Consider the following 22642-nt stretch of genomic DNA (forward strand, 5'->3'; position numbering starts at 1 on the left):
CTAAATGTTTCCCTTTTCTGTACAATTCCATAATTTTGATTTTGTCTTGTGTCCTCTTTTGTGTCTTCTGAACTTTTAGTGTTCATCAAGAACATTTTCACATCATGATAAAACATTAATTTGAAAACCTGTCAACTTTAAGAATTCTTGTGTTTCTTCTTTATTGCCGTCTTGCAGAATTCCCAGAGCTTTGGCTTTATAATACAAATAGTCCATATGAAGCTTTTTGAGACGTTTCTGGATTGACTTTAGTTTTGTTTGTGCGCTTGAAAGAAACTGCAAATGTACAGATGATTCAAATGTGATTAATTTCTGTGCTATAAATAACATAATTTATGATGGAAGCTTGGGGCCATAAATAAATGGACCGTGGGCCGCGATTGGCCCCCGGGCCGTACTTTGGACATGCCCGTATTAGAGCTTTCTTTGTTTATTGACTGAGCTAGAAAAAATAGAGCACCTCAGTATCATCCATTCTGCTTTGACCTGGACTATGATAAATGTTTTACAATGTAAAATAAATCAACGCAATGTTACTTTTTAGTCAACATTGATTATTTCCTGTATTAATTACACAGAAATCAGAGTACAGACCTAGAAAAAGTTCAATTAAACATGCCTGGCCCTCATAGCTACTGGGTTTTTGTATACGGAACATGGAATATATCTTTCAAGTGAGTCATTGTACAAGGGCAACAAGAAATAACAGCATATCTGTTGTTTCTATCAATATCTTAAAACAATCAGAAAATCGTTTAAATGTATGAAGTTGTTGACTCTTTGGAAGCATCATCAGTCTATTTTAGATACAATTTAGATTTTTTTATATCATGAATGCATTCTCACAAAGGTTACTTTCAGAAATAAAATGAATGTCACCATTCAACAACTCAATAATGTTAAGATATTATCCTGAAATATAATTTTTCAAATAATAGATTTGATCAGCTGAGCCTGTTTTTGTATTGTTGATGGGAAACGTAAGAAGCAAGTGGCTCTCTGTGTTTACCATGTGTTGCAACCTAAAGTGGGGGGTGAGGGGAGGGGGGGTGTCCTTTGGCAACTCTTGAGCAAAGCATAGGACATAGACTATTGGCTGTCATCGGCTACATCATAAACCATAGACCTGCGACATGTTTTTCAAAACCACATCCACTCCACTACAGTGTCTCAATAAGATGGGATACATTTTTTTCAACTTGTGAACTATACATTAATACAACCAATAGCAAATTTTAAGGAATGTATTCGGGTTGTAATGGTTAGCTTTTACTCCAAATTAAGTTAAATGTTTTAGAGTCCTTTGCTAAAATGTCTTAAGTCTAAAATCTAGTTTTGGAAACACTGATGTCCTCTTGTACCTATTTGTAGGGCTGCTATAAATAGGCCCCTGCTGGCAACACATGCGTGTCTATGATAGGCAGCTACAGAGGTTTTCTCCACAGACCACGGCTCCAAAGCAGCGCTGACAACATCTTAATGGTAAGCTGAATAATTTACCAACTTTTAAGGTGACCAAGAACCAACTGAGTTATATTCTCAACACATACAAGTAAACAGCTTGTCTTATAGGTGTTTGACCACTTACAGACCTTCCACAACTTGATAGCTGATGCTATTTATAACTCACTCCAATGCAAGTACTTAGCTTGGTTAGAAAGGACAAGCATCAAGGTCTGAACTTTGTCTTTGTGTTTTTTACTAAATAACTTAAACTGCTGCCATTTTACAAAAGGTTTTGTTACCATTCTGAAATGTTTTCTTCTGTTTTTCCACAGGAGCTTTTGCTTGGATAACAGCACTATAACTGAGCCCTGATTCTTGAACAAGCTGTGGACACAACAAGTAGTTTTATACTTTGGGTGACACATTCACAACGGATTTTACCTTTTTTGTGAATTGCTTTAGTGGACAATGACTTCGAGAAGGCCAATGACTCGCTCTTTTTCTGGCAATGGGAGGACAAGCAGCTTTAGTGAAGAGGAGGGCAGCTCTTCCAATGGCCGCCAAGAAAGCCGTAATACTTACCTCTCGAATGTTAGACCAGAAAACAGGTAGACAACACTTTCCCCAGTTCATTTATACAAAGAGCATGTACATTTCTGATCTTTCAAACTTGATTTGTATTGAAAAACATTCAGATTGCATAGTGGTTTAGAAAAGAGTCTGGAAAAGGCAGTTAGAGAAGAAAAAATGTTAGAAATATCTCAAAGCATAAATAGAAATTTCTGGAAAGCCAGTCAAATTAAAGATTTTTACAAACTGTCCGCTCACCTCATAGTGGGCAAGAAATCATGTCAATCATGCTGTGGTTTGTTTCAAATCTACAAACAAAAATGTCCCTTTGTCAAAGAGGAGGGCAGCTCTTCAGCTACTTTACTTGGGTAGACTCCACATACTGAGATCTTGTTAATCATTGACGTCCCTTTATTTGCCTCCTCTCTGAATAGCTATTCAAGGTATTCTCACTACAGACCAACGAGGTAATCTATGTTTTTACAACATTCCTCAAAACTAACATCTTAACCACAAAAACTGGTTGACCCCGAGAATGAAGCCCACAGATATTTTAACTGTAATGTAAGTGTCCAGTTTGTCCAGTGTTGCGTTCAGTTTTAGTGGTGACCATTGGTGTAAGTGTTGTATTGACAACTCTTGTTTTGCTTGATGCCTCACAAGTCTCCCGTTTCATTCTTTCACACTCTAGTCACTACCAGATATTCCCATTAACATCCTTTCCTCGAAATGAAACAAGTTATTGGAGTGTACTGCACAGCGGTGAAGAGGTCACTGAAATTACGGTCTGGCCAGTTTGAAAACAACCATCTAATGCATTTGTGTTTGCTTCCAGGAGCACATTGTGCAGCGTCATGGCTCAGCTGACTGAGGACATACAGCCCTCCTTCGAGACCACCTTGAAATCAAAAGCAGTGTCAGAAAACTGTAATGTGAAGTTCACCTGTGTCGTATCAGGTGAGTCTGCCTTTAACAAACTTTCTGTTTGTGTGCATGTCTCTGCTTGTTTTACGTTTAGGCTTGTATGACAGAATGTGACTAGTCTGAAAAGAAAAGGAAGGAGTTCACTTCGTAAATTAACCACATCCTTCTTCCTGAACTGCTCCTGAAACATAAAATAAATAAATGGCTACCTAGAAATAAGAATGGTTTAAAAATGAAACTGAAGGTAGTTTAACCCTTAGATAAAAGATGAATACAGATACAGGGTGACTCCTTACTGTCAGAAATAGAATTTTTATATTGGTTTTGTTTTTTTTACCATAAATCATTGAAGCTTGTCTTTAAGGATGTTGTGTTTTGAACTGCAGGTAAAGGGTGGATGGGCGGGTCCATCGAACAGAAACAGCGGTTTCTCTGCGTGACACATTACAAAACCACATGATGCATCAGCCTAAAGCACATTTCATGCCAAAGCTTCTATGCTGTACTTGATTTGTTTGGATTCTGAGATCCTTTTGTAGGAAATAGCAATACATGTCACTTTGTGGCAGAAGATGAGTCACTTGATGACCCTGATGCAATCAGTTCACAATACGTGTAAAACACCCATGTCTTCAGGTTACCCAGCTCCGGAGCTAAAATGGTACAAAGACGACATGCAAATGGACCGGTATTGTGGACTCCCTAAATACGAAATTCGCCGCAATGGAAAAACCCACACTCTCCATATTTACAAGTATGTAATACAACATTGAAATACTATTTTACATATGTTCAGATTACTAGAAATGCAGCTTTGTTGTAATTCTAAGCTGTCAGAGTACTTCTAACATGAGATTAATAAGAGCTTTTCTTTTCAGCTGCACATTGGATGATGCAGCCATCTATCAAGTCTCAGCCAGCAACAGCAAAGGTATTGTTTCCTGCTCAGGAGTTTTAGAGGTTGGCACCATGAATGAGTACAAGATTCATCAGCGATTCTTTGACAAGCTGAAGCAGAAAGCAGAAAAGAAGAAACATGAATTGGATGTCCAGAACAAAAAGGAGGAAACAGTTATTCCAACAGAGAAACTGCACAGTAGCCCAGAACGTCCTCCAAGGAAACGTGCCATCCCAGCATCAGAGGAGAGACCAGCAGTCAAGAAGCAAGAGGCTGTGGAAGAACCAGGAGCCGCTATGGAAGCTAACGGAGTTAGCTCGGAGGTCAAGGAAACATCCCCTGTGACATCCAAAGACCTGGAGAAGGAGACTGAGAAGAGCTTGGTCAAAAAGAAAATAAAGATCTCAAATGGTGTAGATGTTCCAGTTAACAGTAGTAGCAGTACTAGCAGCAGTAGCAGAAGCCATATGATGGGGAATGGAGGTGAAAATTGTTATGATGGAGGAATCAGTTTGGCACAGTTCCTGGCAGAGACTCTTCAGTCCCAAACTGGTGAGGAGAAACAGAACTCACCTCGGGGGGAGAGGCACAAAGAGATGGATGTATCTGTAGGTGCTAGTATAGAGAGGGACAGAGAGCAAGAGAGGATGCAGAAAGAGAATGAAGAAAAAGACAAAGGACTAATGGAAGATTGTGAAAGAGAGAGAAGGAGGGAGGAGGAGGAGGAGGAGGAGGAGGAGGAGGAGGTAGAAAGGGAGAGGCAGCCGCATACAGTCCCTTACACAAAACATGGTTCTGACGTCAAACATCACAGCAAGGGTCTTAAGGATCATGACCACCACAAGATACAGGCTTCCATCTCCTCTATGTTCCACTCCGTCAAGGACTTCCTCTTTGGGAAGGGTAAGAGGGACTCTCATGGTAACATTGAAAACACAGAGAGAGAGTTTGACCACCTGCCTCCACCACCGGAAACGCCGCCATCTTTTCGGCTGCGAGCGGAGCATAATCAAGTGTGTAAGCCTCTCACAGAGGACACTTTGCTTATGGATATCTGTAAACCCAAGGAGCCCCCAGAAACAGTGTCACCGGGGCCACTTGAGCACAAACATGAAGCCAATGCTCCACATACTGAGCTGCCACCACCTGAGAGCATAGAGGAGTCCACGGGGCTGAGGGTCAAGGGGACCGATGATGCTGAGGCCATGGAGGTGTCTGTGAGGCCAGAGTTCAGCCGTCCAGTTGCAAAGAAGTCATTGACTGGGCTTCAAGTTCACTCTGAGGTACGTGCAGTGGTTGTGCAGGGCATCTGGCCGCCACTTGACAGTTATATATAGACTGCATTTGTGTGACAAGATAGTACAAGAAGAGCTACTTCAGAGCCAAAGCCTGAGCTATGTCAACTATGGCTGACACAGTTCAGTATTTAAGATGCTGCATTGATAAGAAGCATATAACAAGTCATAGTTTGAAGCTAATCAGAGAGAGTTACAGGATAATATTAGTGACTGGCGATGAGCTGTTACTAGTTAGCCAGCATGGCTATGTGTGACTGTGGTTTTACTGCAATGAAATCACTCAAGTGTGACAAAACAAACTGATGTGGGAAATATGAGGAAGTATAAGAGCTAGGCTCCTTGCAGCTAATATATGTGGGTGGGGGCCGTTCTGTATCTATGCTGTAAACTGTAAATAGGTTGTGGAATATGTAGGATGTTGACTGTAATGAGTGGGACACAAATCATAATGAAACCTGAGAGCAGTTCTCACGTTTCAGGGAGAACAGGGCTTTGCACGAAAAACGGCTGTGTGGTCTGGATGAGCTGTAGAAGAGAGACTTCTACAGCAGGCCTCAGCTTGAAGGGACGGCCTCGTCACATTGAACGCATTCCTCACCCCCCCCCCCCCCCCAGATCTTAAAATAAACCCCCTCTTCTTCTTGTAGCAGAGGGAAGAAGGTAGTTGTACTTCAGTTATCTGAGTGTTAGGGTCTGAGCGTTGTTTTATGCATGTCTTGCGCAGGACATGAAATCAATCTGTGATTGATGTGCTGCACAGTGTACAATTTACCTTGTTACTAGGTGGTGAAATGTTTCTGTGATATTTTCAGAGTTTCATTGACTTTATTCAGTACTATAATGTGACTGCCTTGGCCTTTGCTTTTTCATATGGCTGTGTTTGGTTAATTTATTTTGAAGCAAACTAGCTGAAACTCTTTTTTTTAATTTAACCTTTATTTAACCAGGTTGTACCATTGAGATCAAAGATCTCTTTTCCAAGGGAGACCTAGCCTAGACAGTCAGCAGCAAAAAAACACAACGTTACAGACATAGACACAGAGAACCAAAGTACACTTTACAAGCACGTTTGTTGCAGAAGGAGCCGTTACCTAGGGGGCAGTTGTAACAAGATACACTAAAAACAATGACATTCTAAAGATTCAGCTTCAAGGTCTTTCATTTAAGATTTAAAAACATTCAGGGACATCAGCTCCTTGAGTTTCAAGCCATTTTTAAGGCTGAGGGTGCAGAATACCTAAAAGCTCTTTTCCCAATTTCTGTTCAAGCTTTTCGGACAGAAAGCATTAAAAAGTACAGAAAGCATTAATTATTGACACTTCAATAGAAATGCATCACCGTGTATCTTCATCTGAAGGTATTCCTTTGTCTTTTGCCCCAAACAAAGAGACATTTTTTACATCATACCTGGAAATATTTTGAAATGAAATACCTTTGTCAATTGTTGAATCATTGATGAAAGGCAAAATATATGCCTGTAAATTTATAAATAATAATGGTTGAAAGTCAAATGGATGCACATATTTCGAGAAATGTACTCTAAACTTTACAAGGTAAATATAATGTTTTTAGTTGCAAATAATGAAAAAGGTTAGAAAAGAGATGGGCCAGTAATTTATTGAAATCATAAATATTCTAAATGTTTTTAATTGTATAGTTTAAAAAATATGATGCAGCAAATGTAGTAAGCCCATTACTTCTCACAGTTTGTGCTACACAATGATTAACATAAAGGGGAACTGAAGTAGCTATACAGTATTTAGCTACAACTTACCTGCAGAGCAATTGTTTCCATGATGTGGAACTACAACTGTGCTTCTTATACGGTATTGTTATGATGCATGGAGGAAGTCAAACCCTGTTTCTGATCAACATTATCTCATGAGTGTAAGTCTAATTTACACGAGTAGCTATAGCAGTGACCACAGCTTCACTTTTAGACTGAAGGTGACATCGGTTTCCCTCCATCGAAAGCAGCAACTTCTTTTTTTTCTTAGCAGTCACTGCTGGCCAAACATGTTGTCACGAGGCAGCCTGTGCCTCAGCTACTGTTCTGCATGATTTTTAATTGTGTGAACTGCAACAGCAGGGACAGAAGGGGGAAAGACCCAACAACACTTCTATATTCAGTCTTACTTATAACTCTACCATGCAAATTGAATGTCTTTTTTTAGGAGTATTAAAAACAAGATTTCCTTCAAAATAAATTGTTCTTTGTTAGTTACTGTTAAGTTTTTGACAGCTTGATAGTTAATCCATAGTGTTCACAACAGACTAATGTGAATAAGAATGACTGCCTTTGCAGAGAGAATTTTTATTATTGATTCATTGCTCAGCCAGTTCTTTATGTAAACCACACACCCTTGTCAGTCATGTGGGAAATCCCCGGCTCCTGCTCAAACATAAACTGAGGAGTACATGTGACCCTCAAATAAAGTTTAACAGCCTTTTTTCAGAAAAGACTTATAGATAAAAGTGTTTGGTGTGAGTTAGGGTTATTTAGATATTTTATAGGAACCATGTAAGTGTAAACACTTGGTTCCGGCTACCTTCCTCGTGACATGATGTAAAGAAGTTCCTGAAATAAGTTGACACGTCATAAAACACAAGGATATATTGACTCACTGTGGCTGTTCCATATGTTTTCTGTATGAGTTATTATCTGCAAATAGGCTTGTAATTGATGCACTTTTTTAAGGTGCTCTTTCTATCCATCATCATATAACACTGCATTGCAATACTAAGTTTTTCAGGTCTGTTACTGTTAAAGCTTATGATGATTTATGTCTGAAAATGTCTCTGTCTAAAAGTGTTGCAATGTCACTCTGTCAAAGGTCACTGAATTAAGTTCCTCATAACAAGCCTCTTAAAAATACTTTAAAATCCTCAGGACAACACTGAATGTTTTCCCCAGTGGGCTGTCTGTCTGCCACCAAAAAAGCTTTGCAGGCATTCAGTATATATGAAACTGGCAATGTAAGGTGTTCAGTGAAAGACACAAAACAACTAAATGCTTTTCTTTTTGTCAGGCTGGTCCCACACTCCAACAACAGCCAATATCACCAGAGGTTTCGCAACTGCCTGATCACCCGGCAGCAATAGATGACTCCTCTCTCCGTGAAGATGGGTCTGTCATGCCAAATATCCAAGCCTCTAATGAAGAACAATCCTCCCCCACCTTCACTAGATTGGAAGAAATCTTGACCCTCCCTCCTCCCACTGTTATCTTATCATCAGACAGACATAGCCTTGGAGAAGTGCCTACTGAAACTGTGCAAGAGAAGGGAGTGGGTGTTGATCATATGGACAAAATGGGTGAGCCTGATAAGTATGAGGGCTGTTCATCCACTCAGTTATATGAGGAAGAGAAAGCTGAAGTGAAATTAGACCAACCGCCATGCACAGATGTGAATAGATCTGAGATCTCTGAATTGACAGCATCTTCATTGGAAGAGAGAATAGAGTCATGTGAACCTAAAACATCAGATCAGGTGCCCCCATCCCCATGTGCTGTGACAGCGTACAATGAAGAGAGAGATAATGTAAAAGAAGAGACTGAGCACGCTTCACTTATTCAGGAAATGAATGTAGGATATCCGCCTAATGTGTCCACAGAGAGTCAAGAGAAGGGTGGCCTAGAAAAAAAGCAAGAATACCCATGTCCTGTGCGAAAAGAAAGCACAGAGGTACTAAATATCAGTGCAATACAGAGTTCAGACTCTGGTTTTGGTGGCAGTGAAGAAGGTCCTCCTACTTTAGAAAGAGAAGGGTTGTGCAATAATCTGAAAGTACAAGAGCAAGCAATGTTAGAGGGTGGGAGAACTGACGAAAGCAGTGATGGTTTACTATTTGAAGTGAGGACAGGACAGAGAAAAGAGAAAGAAGTAGAGGAGTCTGAGGAATTAAATAACCTTTCAGTGGCACAAAACAAGGAAGGTAGTATTAATGTTGGGAAAGAACACAGTGATGTTGTACATCAAGATGAGAGGAAGAAGCAGCAGGGTTGGCCCTCTGACAGTATTCCACAGATACTATTATCAACAATTGAAGACACCCCAGACACTAAACGATCTGTGCCTTGTAAAAATCCAACTCAACTTTTTATTATCCCAAAAATTGAAGTAATGGAGCCTGAGCTCAAAGAGCCCACTCTGCCACTAACTATTTTGACACTGAATCAGCTGGAATCAGAGCCGCCTGCTAGTCTACAAAACCATGACACAACCCATGAATCTGATGAAACAATCCAAAACAAGAGGGTAACTGATTCTCCAAGCTTGTTACCCACACAGAAAGGTATGCAGAATGATTATGACCTCTTAACCACAGGAAAAGTCAAGGAAGTTGCGCAATTAGATGACGAGGCAGAAATGTTTGAGCGAAAGCAGCCACCCGAGACAAGCAGCAAACAGCTCCCTCAGATGGTATTAGCATCCATTCCTGTTATTAATGTTTTATGTACTGATGACAAGGAGGATGAGGTGTATGTTAACAGCCATGTTTCAGATACACAGCAGCAGCCGCCTTTTGAAACACCAACAGTGCCTCTGTTTGTGGTGCCTCCGATCTCTGTTACCTGTTATGAAAGTGACTCTGTGCTTACACAGCCCACTCAAATTGAACAAACCCTGACAGAAACTTTGACTGTCATGCAAAGAGGAACAGAAAATCATGTTGGCAGTAATAGTACAACCACTAATCCTGACAGAAGTCAAAGTGGAAAATGTAGCCTAAAAGAATTGGCAAATAACAGTGTAGAGGAGAAAATTTCCCCTTTGCCATATGAAGCTCAATCACCAAAGGTTGGTGACAGTAAAACAGCAGAGGACAACATTGTCCCTGAAATCTCAAAGGCAAAACCCCTCAAAGAGGCCAAGACGGAGAATTCAGTGTCTTTGGAGGACCTGCAAAGAAACAAACCCTCTGCTGAAAGACTCTGCTCTAAACCCCCAACCTATCCATCACTGAGTCCTGCCAGCCTGCGAAAATTCATGTCCAAAGCTGCTCTAGACACTGACAGTGTGTCAATCTCAACCAGTGACCGCCAGAGTGAGAAGGCAGAGGAAGATGTAAGTGGAGGGTCAACACCAACATCGTCCCTCTCTTGTGAAAGCAGTCCTCGGCTGAAACGCAGAGACAGCCTGTCACTCATACGCTCTGCCACACCTGAAGAGTTAGCCTCTGGAGCCCGGCGCAAAATATTCATCCAAAAACCTAAAGAAGAAGGAGAAGGAGTGAATGTAGGTGCCCTTGATACTCAGGGCAAGAAAGAGACCCCTTATATGTCACCCAGCCAGGCCCGCAGAGCAGCATTACTGCAAGCTCCCACCGGACAGAATACCCCTCCAATGGAGAGACGCTCACCGCTGCTGAGCCGCAGAAAGATCACCCTGGAAGTGCCAAAAGTGGTGGAGGAGACTCCTACACAAGAACAAATCAGCACAAAACAAGAGGAGAAACCAGAAAAGAAGTTAGACCCCTTGAAAGGTAAAAAAAAAAAAAAAAAAAACTATCATCAGTGATCAATTGCTTATTTATTTTTAGAAAGATATAATGTATGGAAAGAATTCTAAACATATCATCATACTACTCTTATACAATAAGTTAAAACGATTCACAAGTAATTAACTTTTAAATGGCAGTATTGAGTATGACATATTTTACTTGTTTAAATTAAGCTTTTGTGTGGTTTTCGCCAAATAACTATATTATATTTCAAGTATGTCAACACAGGACGGATCTGTATACCTCTGTATCAGAGGAAGTGGAAACATAAGCAAGTCTCTGCTCTCTAGTATAGGGTATATATTTACTTTGGGGCCCTTCCCCTCTCTCACGCACCCCCAGCTCCACAGGTCATCCGAAAGATCAGGGGGGAGCCATTCCCAGATGCCTCTGGACACCTGAAGCTGTGGTGCCAGTTCTTCAATGTGCTCAGTGACTCCACCATCAAGTGGTTCAGAGATGAGGAGGAAATACTAGAGGTGAAGAGAAGGTAAATCCCCTTTCTTAGTTGACACCAGTGATGATACCATTCTAACCACCTGTGCCACAAATCATGTTATTCATTGTTTGTAGGTGTTAACATTACTTCTTGTCACCTTTTTTTTTTGCTGCAACTGTTTTGAGGAATTCCAGCGCAGCATGACTGATAAAAAAGGACAGTTTCCAAATATGAAACAATAATGCTACAAGGATTCAGAGTGCATCCCATGGCCTTCTGTCATTCTCATATTCTCACTGCAGAGACGTCGCACTCATGTGACTGTGAACCCCACAGCTGTGACACAGAGAGGTGAATCTCTGGCTAGACACAGAAACTGTAACCTGACACAATATTTTTCCCATCTGCAGGGGGCATTAAAGGTCTATATATGTCCTGTGGCTGCTGTGTCAGCACACTGCTGCCACGCAACATGAATGTTTGTATCACAGTGACACCTTGTGGGTTGTTGATGAGCCTATAAAGTTAGAAGCAACTCTAGTAGGCCGATTAGCTTGACAGGTTTGTGATTAACTGTTTCCCCCTTTGTTGTTCTCAAGTGGAGGAGATGAAAGCCAAGTCGCTCTGGCTATTGTTCTTGCATCAAATGAAGACTGTGGAGTTTATGGGTGTTCCATCAAAAATGAATATGGGAGTGACACCACTGACTTCCTGCTCAGTGAAGACAGTAAGATACATTATGCCTGAACAGATCAACACAAGAATCTGAACTTACTTATTAATGAGCTTTGAAAAGTGCATCTGTTTTCTTTCTTACAGTTCTATCTGAGATACTCCTTAAAGATGATTTGGAAGGTAAACTTTTCAACCAGCTATGTTAAAATATTTTTCATTCTCAGCTTATTACTCATCAAAAAATATCTTCTTCTGTTTTAGTCGGAGAGGAGATCGAGATGACTCCAATGGTGTTCACCAGAGGTCTGGCTGACTGTGGAAACTGGGGTGACAAGTACTTTGGCCGCATCATGACCGAGGCAGCCAACGTCGGGGAGGGCTGTGCTCACAAGGCCAGCAAAGTGAAAGTTATTTATGGCCTGGATCCAATCTATGAGTCTGGAAGTGCCTGCATCATTAAAGTCCACAATCCCATTGCTTACGGGACCAAACAGGAGAACAACCTCGCAGATAGAAATCTAGAGATTACTAAGCACGTGAGTGGTAGAATTACTATCTAGGAATCGGTGGTAAACTGAGCCCAATAAAGTTGTGTTTACAGTTGCAGTGCATTAATCTGTTTCATTAATCTCTGTGTATTGCCAGGAATGCAAAGTCCAAAACATGATCCGAGAATATTGTAAGATCTTTGCAGCTGAAGCAAGAGTTACTGAGAACTTTGGCTCTTCATTTGAGTAAGTACAATAGCTTAAATAAATTATTTCAATAAAAATATGCAACATAGCTTGTGTTCAACACACTATTTATTTATTCATTTATCTATCTATTATTTATTTATGTATTTACTTATTTATTTTTGTTATGCCCACAGAGTCGTTCCTCGGTATCTTATGTACCGGCCTGCAAACTCTGTGCCATATGCCACAGTGGAGGTTGATCTCAAGGGTGATTTCCAAAAGTACTGTTCAATAGATTCTAAAAACAAGCTGACTACACAAACCTCTTCTGAGGTGGAGCAGAAATGCAGCACCTTCCAACACTGGATCCATCAATGGACACATGGAAATCTGCTGGTCACTCGGATGGAGGGTAAAACACACTTACAAGTTCAGAACTAAAGCAAATATATACCTACTTGTGGGACTTATAAGGTAATATGTTGCTTTGATCTATTTTTCAGGGGTTGAAACAAAGATTACAAATGTCAGAGTTGTGACCAAGTCAAAAGGGTTTGTATTATACCACATACTATATACATGCAAATGTTTGTCATCTGCTAGAATGGCTGAAATGAAAAGTTGTCTTTTGTGTTTAGATACCAAGGACTAACAGAGAACGGATCTCCAGAAGTATTTGAACAATTCCTGACGCATCATCAGTGCAGCTACTACTGTGGACTGCTTGGCCTTCAGCCTCTTAAGAGTATGGACAGTCTGCAGCAGCCCAACAAGACAAAGGGCTCCCGTAGTCCCCTGCTCAACCGCAAGTTGGGCAACAGCCCACAGCTGCAGCGGAAAGGACACAGCCCACAGCTGCTTAGAAAGGCTAATTCTAGCCCAAAGGTATCTAAAAAAGTTCAGGAGACAGAGGACAATAAATCAGGCAACAAACCAAAGCTTGCAGAAACTGCTGATACTCTGGAAATGAGGTAGAAAAAAAGTGACTTTTTTCTTGTTTCAAGCTAGATTTTATTGCTCTAAGTGTTTAAATGTTACCTGTTTTTTCCAGTTTCTAAAGCCAGCAAGACTTAAAGAGTAGGTTTATAAAAAAGGAAGAAGTTTGTTGACCTGACTTGTCATAAAGAATTACTGTGAATTTCTCTGTTGGCATTGTAGTTACAGTATAAGACATCCATCCTCCTACTGTAGTTGAAAGAGTTATGAGGTTGTTTGAGCAGTGTGTGTGTGGGTTTAATGACTTAACACAACCCAGTCACCAAACAGCAAAATCAGTGTTTCTTGACTTTTACAGCATAAAAAAAGCAACACTGGTCCACGTCAGATAAGACAAACTTTCATTAAATGGTTTGTAACACATGCTTCAGAGTCTTATCAGCTCTAAGAGTGGACAAAAATTAAATTTGCCGACTCAAAACATCACTGAACTGTGTAGCACATGCTAGAATTTGCAGTGAATTGTTGTCCTTTTGTTTTGAAACACATTTAAGTAGTTCAATTTTAAAAAATGTATAGAGCACAAGTTTTATATGTGTCCATATAAAATGCTGCATGTCCATCTGTGATGTACAGTATGTTACAATACAGCATCATGTTTATTTTGGAAATGTTATTTATAGTTTGCATTAGAACTGATCACGCAGCATTCTCCTTCACAGCACAGCTGAGTTCATGCTGCTAAAAATACAGCTCCGTTCTTTGGACAGAGATGTTTGTGTGCACTTTTTTGGCATTATTTCACCTTGGTATTTCTTTCTACTGTATATGTTGTGTCCATGTCTTTAATCTGTCCCTTATAGTCTTTCTGAAATACTCTGGTGAATGCAATGTGCTAAGCAATAAGCAGTAAAGGGCTTACCAGTAAACTCTTAAACCACGGTATGATCATGCTCATTGACATGCAAATAATGTTTTCGTAGGGGCAAGGAAAGCTGCTGAATGAGTTTCACAGTTATATGGACGTGACCTATGGACTGAGCTAAAGGCAGACTCAGGACTTTCAGAAGCCTTTTAAATGCACAGAAAGGCTCCCTGTTTAAAATATGTGAAGTTTTATGTACACTGAAAATCACCTCATGGAGAGCCAGCATGGATTTGAACATTACTGCCAATACTCTGTCACAAGTATTCATGGTTTAATTCCAACAGGAGTCCTTTTAAAAAAGAATAAAGAACTGACAAGAAAGCTTTGAGAACTTCTGGAAGCATAGTTTTTTTAATGATCTATCAGAGTCTTCAAATGAGTCCATAATACCACTCTTAAGCTTTAGCTGCCATCAATTAAAAAACAGTTTACTGTTTATTACAGAAAAGTCCGAAATACGTTGAAATGGGGTTCAAATTTACACTCGCAGATTTTCATGTTTTGTGTCATAGAAACAAACTGTTGTATTTATGTGTACATAAATAGGATTAAATATCTGATTTTGTTTGAACGAAAACTGTAAACATGCGAGTGAGTGAGAGAAAAAATGAATGGGTACTTCAGAAAGAAGAATAAATTCAATTTCCAGTGTGTGCTGTCTTTGTTATGATTTGTTATGCCAGCTTTTTTTTTTAAATAAATATGTAAAATACTATGTCCAAGCATAGCTCACACTTTCATTTCTATAGGTTTGTCTGTAAACATAGCATCACTGTTTGTATGGTTAATTGTCAAAAACATAAAAAAAAAACGGTGTCACAAATTTATTTGCAATATTTACATTCATCAACCTTTTGATGCCTGAGTATTGATTGAGGTATATATTTCAGAAGGCTTTTCTTCTAAATCTTTTTGACTTTAATTAAAAGTCATACCTGAATTGATTTAAAATGAAAACAACTTGAAATGTACATTCATCTTTTAAAGACACGGAGAAAGGCCTTCCATTTTTAGATTGATGGAGAAAAACAAACAAACATGAATTACATTGGAAAAACAGAGGGTGTTATGTACTTATCTCTACTACATACAAACGTCTACATCAGAGAGACCACAACACTTACAACAGCTGGAGAAAAACAAAGTGGCGTTTGCTACGTTGGTCCACATTCCTTCAAATGAGATGGTCCCATTTTTTACAGTGCTGCAAGATAATTCATTGCATATGTAAGCTCAAAGAACACCATGTAACAGAGACATACTCAGCTGTGTAGAGCACATTGAAAAGTCAACAAATGTTTTCTCTGATATTTAAAACCTGATACGAAAAAATGTGCATGCTTACCTATCAAAGAGGTCTTTGCAGCAAGTTTGTATATTTCCATCTGAGGCATTAAAAGCAAATCCCTGAAACAGCCCGACACAGTCAAGTGGAGGAGCAAAGAGGATCCCTATGGTGACAAGTAAAAGAGATATATAAGTGGCACCACAAAAAGGAAAAAAACATACTGCACTGTCAGTTTAATCCAAAGCTCCTACCTGCAATGCAAGAATTGACAAGTGAAACACAAGTCCCGGTGATCATAGCTCTCACCACCAAGGACGAGACATCCCCTCTTCTGGATGGGCATATAGAGGCTTTGAGCAAACCAAAACACTGTGTTAGAAAAATATCAAGGAGGGTGATTGTTTATTTTTATTGGACAGGACAAGAACATTAAAATACTCACATAGGCCTCCAATCACAATACCCAGTGAGCTAAAGTTAGCAAACCCACAAAGTGCATAAGTGGTAATTATTTCTGATCGGACCTGAAACATGGGCAAAAATGATATCAAAGTTAGTTTGTGTGACATATCTGAATGCATTCATGAACTTATACTTGTCATATATTCTATACACATTATTCTGACTCAGTTTAATTTAACATGTACTCACAGATAGCCATTGTTTTACTCCATCACTGAATTCATAATCACCACTGAGTCTCTTAAGCTTCAGTTCAGATAACTTCTCATAGGCCACAAACTCATTGAGGAAGAGTTTTGTGCCAATAAGTTCAGCCACAATGAAAGCCTCGTCGTATGGTATTCCCATCATAAAGGCTACAGGCATGAACACGTAAGAGCAAATCAGCTGTAAGTACAGAAAGGCATAATGTTAGACATTTTTTTAAAAGCTATCTTGATCTGTGAAATATGCATATAAGTACAAAAAAATATCAAAAGGTATAGGTATAGGAAGAATTGGTGTTACACAATATTTTCATACCTGAAATGTGATTTCTGGGAACCCCACCATACCTCCGAGCCAGCTCAAAGCTGAATTTATGAAGGCAAGAATGGCAAGGAAGGCAATCAAGTTTGCTGCTATGTTTGCAACAAGACCTATTGAAGCTGATGCTCCACTGCTTGCAGCCTCCAAAATGTTCTGTTCATCTCTATGGGAGTTTTAAAAAAAATGAATTTAACACACAAGCACAATCAGAAATATCACAAATTGGGAGAGCTCTTAAGCAACAGGTTAACACACCCACAATCCACTTTGATATTCTGCTCTGACTTGGAAGGACTCTCCTCTGTCTCTGGGTAAGACAGTTTGGACATGGCCAAGGCACAAGGAGCAGCCATCACAGAGGCTGATATCAAGGAGGAGGCATCAATCTGCAAAATAAATTGAAATCTCTTTTTATCTCTTACTTTAGGTGAGGAGTTATTGCTTTACAATTCATAAGAATTTTCCAAATGTAAGAGTACATAAACCAAAACCATCATATCAGCTTTTGTGTCTGCTTTAAAGCCTTAAAACAATCAAGGCTCAATTTCTTAAATCGTGGCCTTCATTAAGCTGACAGCTAGCTCTAGACAACAATAAGTTAAGCACCTCCACTTTTGCTAAACCTTTTTTTTTTTTTTTTCCAAAATCATTCCAGTACAGCCAATACAGTATAATAGTTAACAGTCTTTTTCAGTTTTTAAAGAAACACAAACATCTGCCCTCCCACCACCCCACCCCTACTGGTAAATGTTTTTATCTTATTATCTTAATATATTGCATTTACAGCAAAAAGAAAAAAAAAAAGGGTTACATTAAACAATTAAAGGGAAGTACCAATCCTTGTGAAGCTAAACCTTTCCCTTTCATCAATAAACATGTTTTCCTGTTTTACTGATAGTGGATCCTGTTCTGCACAACACATGACAGGTTAAGATTCTGGGTGTCATCCTTGATAGCACACTATCCTTTCAATCGCACATCAATAACATCACCCAGACTGCCTACTTCCACCTTCGAAACATCATCGCCTCAGCCCTTCCCTCACCCTCCACACTGCCGCCATCCTTGTCCATAGCCTTGTCACTTCCTGTCTGGACTACGGCAACTCTCTCCTCTTCGGCCTCCCTCACAAATCCCTCCGTAAACTCCAACTGGTCCAGAATTTAGCTGCCTTTGTGTCAGACTTTATCAGCTTACAAACTTAATCTTGGCTATTATTCTAGAAACATGGGTTGGCTCTTTGGTAATTTGCAAGACAGGTATAGCTCCTTCCTAACAGGTAGACCTTTTTTCAGCAGGGAGTTCTGGTTTAAAAAGAACCAGTATTTCTTGTGGCACACCCCAATGATCATCCCTGGGCCCTCTACTTTTTAGTCTGTACATGCTGGGATAAAACTCAATCATCTGTGAACCTGGTAATAGTTTCCATTGTGCTGCAATCGTGATCTCCATTGATGTAAACACTGAATGCACATGTCCTAGTACTGCTCAGGCTGAAATTTCTTCACTGGTTGCCTACCACTACAGAATCAAATGTACAGTGCATGTCATTGTTTTACAATAAGTTTAGTGCCTCACTCCAGATGAAATGTCTGGTCTCCACTTAATATCACATTTACTTATTTTAGCTGATAATCTTGTATTACAATTAAGGACTGTAGCCTATGGCGATGTTGGATTTTGTTTATACAGCCCCAGACTCTGTAGTTACAACATAGTTTCAGAACTATGTTTGTATCATGTGGTGATATGCAGTAGTGCTGCCTCACCCCAAATGAGATGAATGCCCCCATGACACTGCCTGCAATTGTAGCGAATCCACCAACCAAAACAGCATGAATTTCAGATTTAGTCATGTCCTTCAGATAGGGGCGAATCAACAGCGGAGCCTCAGTCTTATGCACAGAAAAACATGGGAGAAAAGTACATAAGCAGAGTTAAGTTAGTGTTTTAGTTTCAAATAATTATGCTTTTTTATGCTATCATAAAGTTAATATACAGTGATTCAAGCTTGTTACATTTCTATATAAAATCCATTCACACTAGTTTGTAAGGCAGCGTTCCAAAGAGATCAAGCATTGCCCAGCATACCTGTCCGACAAATATATTCCCTGCAACGCTCAAGGTCTCTGTGGGCGAGGTTCCCATCGTTATCTGCATAACCCATGAGATCTGTGTGGACAAAAACACATGGCACTTGGTCAAAGTATATCACTGCAGGTGTAAGAAAAGTACATGCAGGCTTTAAAAGCACCTACTGTATATGATGCAGTGAAACACAAGCTTTAACTTATATTTTTACCTTCAAAATAAGCCACTGCATGACCCCCAAGAAGTATAGGACAGACATCACTGAACTGAAGAAGACAACAATTGGCAAAGCCTGAAAAAAAGAAGTGGAGACTAAGATAAACACATTTGATATCAGCAACTTATTATTTTAGTAAGCGCCACATATTTTGGAATAATCAGTATATCTATTCACTCTTCAACTTACTTGAAAGGCAAAAATGTTCTCAATCAGTTGATCTCCAAAGACAAATCTTGATCCTTCTTTGGTATAATTAAGGAATATCTGTTATAAACACAAAGGACGGACATGGTCATGTTATGTCACACAAAAACTCAGTCATTTAAATTTTGCAGCTGGAAGTCATTGAACAAAGTCTTTATCTCAGAAAAGACAGTAGACTGCATTAGAAGGTGATAAAGAGGCCACATGCTTGTGACCAAATTACACTAATTTAACCCTTGTGTGACCCATGGAAAGGTTGAACAGCCTGATAAAGAAGCTCTAAAGATAAGCTCTCATGATGCACTCAGACAATAATGTACCCTGGTGGATAAGGAATACAGCATGTCATACATGTAAAGTCTGTTCTGCAGGCAAAAAGAATAAGAATCAAGCATGATGACATGATAATTAGATTAAAACCCCAATTCTAAAAATTCTAACCCTGTGTAAATATATATAAAAACAAATGCTGATGGTTTGCAAATAATTAAAATTCTAAATCTAATTGAAAGTAGTGCAAAGACAACATATAAATTAATGAAACTGAAAAGTGAATTGTTTTTAAAAATATATGCTCACTATTAAAGAAAAGTTGGGACAAGAACAAAACATTAATGCTGAAAAGGAAACATCTCCAAGCCAATTGGGTTAATCTGTAACAGGTAAGTTATATGACTGGATATAAAAAGGGCATGCCAGTGAGGCTGAATCATTAGGAAGTAAAGATGGGAAGTGGTTTGCCATTCAGTGAGAGACTTGGTGAAAAATAGTTCAACAAATTCAAAAAAGTTATTCTTCAGCGTAAAAGTTCCGAAAATTTGAGGATTTCATCATCTACAATATAAACTCATTAAATGATCCAGAAAATATGGGGAAATCTCTGTGCAAAAGAGACAGGGCTGAAAACCAGCACTGGATGGCTGTGATCTTCCGGCCCTTTTATTAGATTACATTAAAAAAAAAACACCCACCTCCACTTGTTCTCCCAGCCACTCAAAGGCTATGAGTCCAGGTTGTGTCCTTATGACAAAAAGGCCGATGCAGAACTGCATCCCAAGACCCCAAAACACAGGCCTCCATGCTACCTGAAAAAAACAGGTATGATAAATAAGGAAAAAATGAGATCATAGCCATATCAAGGAGGCCTCTTGTTATTACAAGGAAGCACTTTTGCTAAACCTTTTAAATGACAGGTGCACAAGGCCATGTGATATCTCAGCAAAACAAGACTGAGATAAGTCGAGGAATAACACCCAGGCATGTTTCGAAACAGTTGTCACAACAGTTGTTACACATCAATGACTAGAATATGTGAAAAACTCACCTCTGTCCGATGTGCTGAGAACAGGAATATCAGCAGGATGAACATAAGCACACCTCCGAATGAGATAAGTTGCTCTGGGCGCTTGCTTGTGTCTAAGGCGAGCCATGTCACAAAAAGGGCCAGAACCACTAAGATGAAAACCCTGTAAGCAAAATAAAAGACGGCTTTACTCACCAAGTGATTCACTTATACATAGCTCATTTGAGCACCGTGTGATAAAAAGTTTTCTCTTACCATTTTATCCATTTTGAGTTAGATTTAAAGCATCTAACTGCAGGTCTGAAACATTGACTAATGCTCTCTCCCTTGTACTCCTTCAGAAGTTCGTATGATTTGACCACAACAGCGAAACTGGTCAGGACTACAATAGCGATGGCCCTCTGGAAATCCAAAACACAGGCTGCAATAAAGTATGCCACATAACCTAAAGAAGATAAGACAGCATGAGAACAAAATTAAGTGTCTTTATTCACACAAGGACCATTTGCTTGTGATAGTTTCAACAAAATGTAAAAGATACAACTGAATAATCTTCTATAGAGTGTAAACTACATACACAACTAAACAGAGTTTTAATATTACCTGCTCCAAGTATGGCCAAAACAACATATTTGAAGGTTTTTGAGTGAGCCTTGATGTAATCCTCTGTGGCATTAATAGGTTTTGCAACGTTGCTGGAGGACAGGATAAATAAAAAGTAAGGTCAAATGTGAAGACAACAATGTAGTTCAGTTGAAAGTATCTGTCTCTTAAAAATGCAGTCTCTCTCATTATCATAGACACAATGTACAGTTTTTTATTCAGCCAAAATTATTATTTTTGTATGTAATATAGTCGCATTTTGACCATCAAATCATAAAAAAAACAGCTCAGATTTTCTGTGGCATGAACTGTATGTTGTCACTTTAAGTTTATTTACACTATGAGGATAGTGAAGCTGGGATTTTCTGCTGTGCACACTCTAAACTACTCACAATAAGAAATGCACCTTTGCAAAATGAAACCACTTGAACTGACGCACCTCAAGTATGATCCCAATCCCTTTCTAGTCCGAGTCCTGCCTTTGACGCTGTTATTATCATTAATGTAGTCTGCCTAAGGAAACAAAGGCATTTTATTACAAAAGAAGATCACGTTGAGCCATTTCTTTTAAAAATGAAATCTGTCACATACCTCTATTTCAAAAGCTGGGTTGTCCACTCCATTTCCATTGTTGTTAGTAACATTTTTAAGCTGGACACCGTCAAGTTCCGCTGAAAAACACAATCATTGTTCACTTCTACATGCAGCAGCCTTTGGTAAAGCAGCTTCAACTTTAACACGCAGGAATGCCAAACAAGTTACAAACTGGGTTTCTGTGTACACTGTGAGAAAAAAAATACTTAAAAAAGTCCACAGAGTCCATGAGGCTTATCTTTGGAAGCATGGTGCAGAAAAATACCAGTTCACAGGTGCAAAACAAACAGCTTAATTGAAGGAAAAAGCAGAGCAAATGGCTTACTCATTGTGTGTTCTCCCTCCCGGGCCAACAAATGCTGTGTAGTAAAAGCAGACTGCAGGAATAAATACTCTGCCCTCTGTGAAACGTTTTATCATTAATTAACAGACACCTACGAAGGCTACTGCTCTGATTTGTCTCAGGAGGAACAGGATGTAGGCATAAGTGATAATGCAAAAAAAGTGACGAAATGGACCTTGTGCAGCAACATTTGATTGGATGTGGTGTTGTACAGTGTTGTGTGATAAGATTCTTGTTAACAAATTCACTGGGGCTGACTTTGAGTACGATCAGCTGATACGTGATAAGGGCAATATAGAGAGGAAACGTGAATTACTTTATCTGTGGGAGGTTGGGCTCCACCAATGCATGACAACACTTGACTCAACAGCACATCTATTTTGTTTGTAGTTTCTAACGTTACTGAAATAAAAAAAATACAGAAACCGAAAACAGAGGATGATGTGATTCTTTTCCATTCTGTAATCCAAAGAATGTGAGGTAATTATTTAACTTTAGATAACAAAGCTTGTTCTCTATGGAGGATGGGCGTCACCGAAAAAAGTCCTCATCAAACACTGGAAAAATGCACTTCCAAAAACAAGAAAAAAAACTTGTTTCAAGATACTTTTACCTTGAAATAAGCAAAAAAATCTGCAAATAGAACAAGTGAAATTTTGCTTGGTAAGATGTCTTAAAATAAGACGTAATATTTAGAAAACTGTGATCTT

General features: G+C 39.3%; 2 protein-coding genes across 3 annotated transcripts; one reads left to right on the forward strand and one right to left on the reverse strand.

Moving 5' to 3' along the window:
* The first annotated feature begins 1914 nt into the window (after window positions 1-1914).
* alpk3a (alpha-kinase 3a) lies at window positions 1915-14947 on the forward strand. The gene is made up of 14 exons (XM_034685068.1): window positions 1915-2054; window positions 2852-2973; window positions 3577-3694; window positions 3819-4446; window positions 4723-5121; window positions 8166-10623; window positions 10984-11131; window positions 11680-11807; window positions 11900-11935; window positions 12017-12291; window positions 12401-12489; window positions 12627-12844; window positions 12936-12984; window positions 13071-14947. Exons 1-14 carry the CDS (start codon window positions 1915-1917, stop codon window positions 13405-13407), a joined length of 5145 nt encoding a protein of 1714 aa, XP_034540959.1. The 3' UTR covers window positions 13408-14947.
* slc28a1 (solute carrier family 28 member 1) lies at window positions 14626-22042 on the reverse strand. 2 transcript variants are annotated; one of them, XM_034684944.1, is made up of 18 exons: window positions 21915-22042; window positions 21587-21666; window positions 21435-21508; window positions 20996-21087; window positions 20648-20837; window positions 20414-20555; window positions 20061-20174; window positions 19072-19149; window positions 18877-18957; window positions 18666-18746; window positions 18344-18469; window positions 16830-16960; window positions 16569-16737; window positions 16236-16433; window positions 16027-16108; window positions 15836-15934; window positions 15642-15747; window positions 14626-15500 (listed from the first exon to the last, which is right to left on the reverse strand). In XM_034684944.1, exons 1-18 carry the CDS (start codon window positions 21916-21918, stop codon window positions 15380-15382), a joined length of 1968 nt encoding a protein of 655 aa, XP_034540835.1. In that variant the 5' UTR covers window positions 21919-22042; the 3' UTR covers window positions 14626-15379. The 2 variants fall into 2 exon arrangements, with proteins under 2 accessions (XP_034540835.1, XP_034540836.1); XM_034684945.1 differs by lacking the exon at window positions 18344-18469.
* Between the last annotated feature and the right edge of the window lie 600 nt (window positions 22043-22642).

This window comes from Notolabrus celidotus, chromosome 6 (assembly GCF_009762535.1).
Source record: "Notolabrus celidotus isolate fNotCel1 chromosome 6, fNotCel1.pri, whole genome shotgun sequence".
NCBI classification, from domain to species: Eukaryota; Metazoa; Chordata; class Actinopteri; order Labriformes; family Labridae; genus Notolabrus; species Notolabrus celidotus.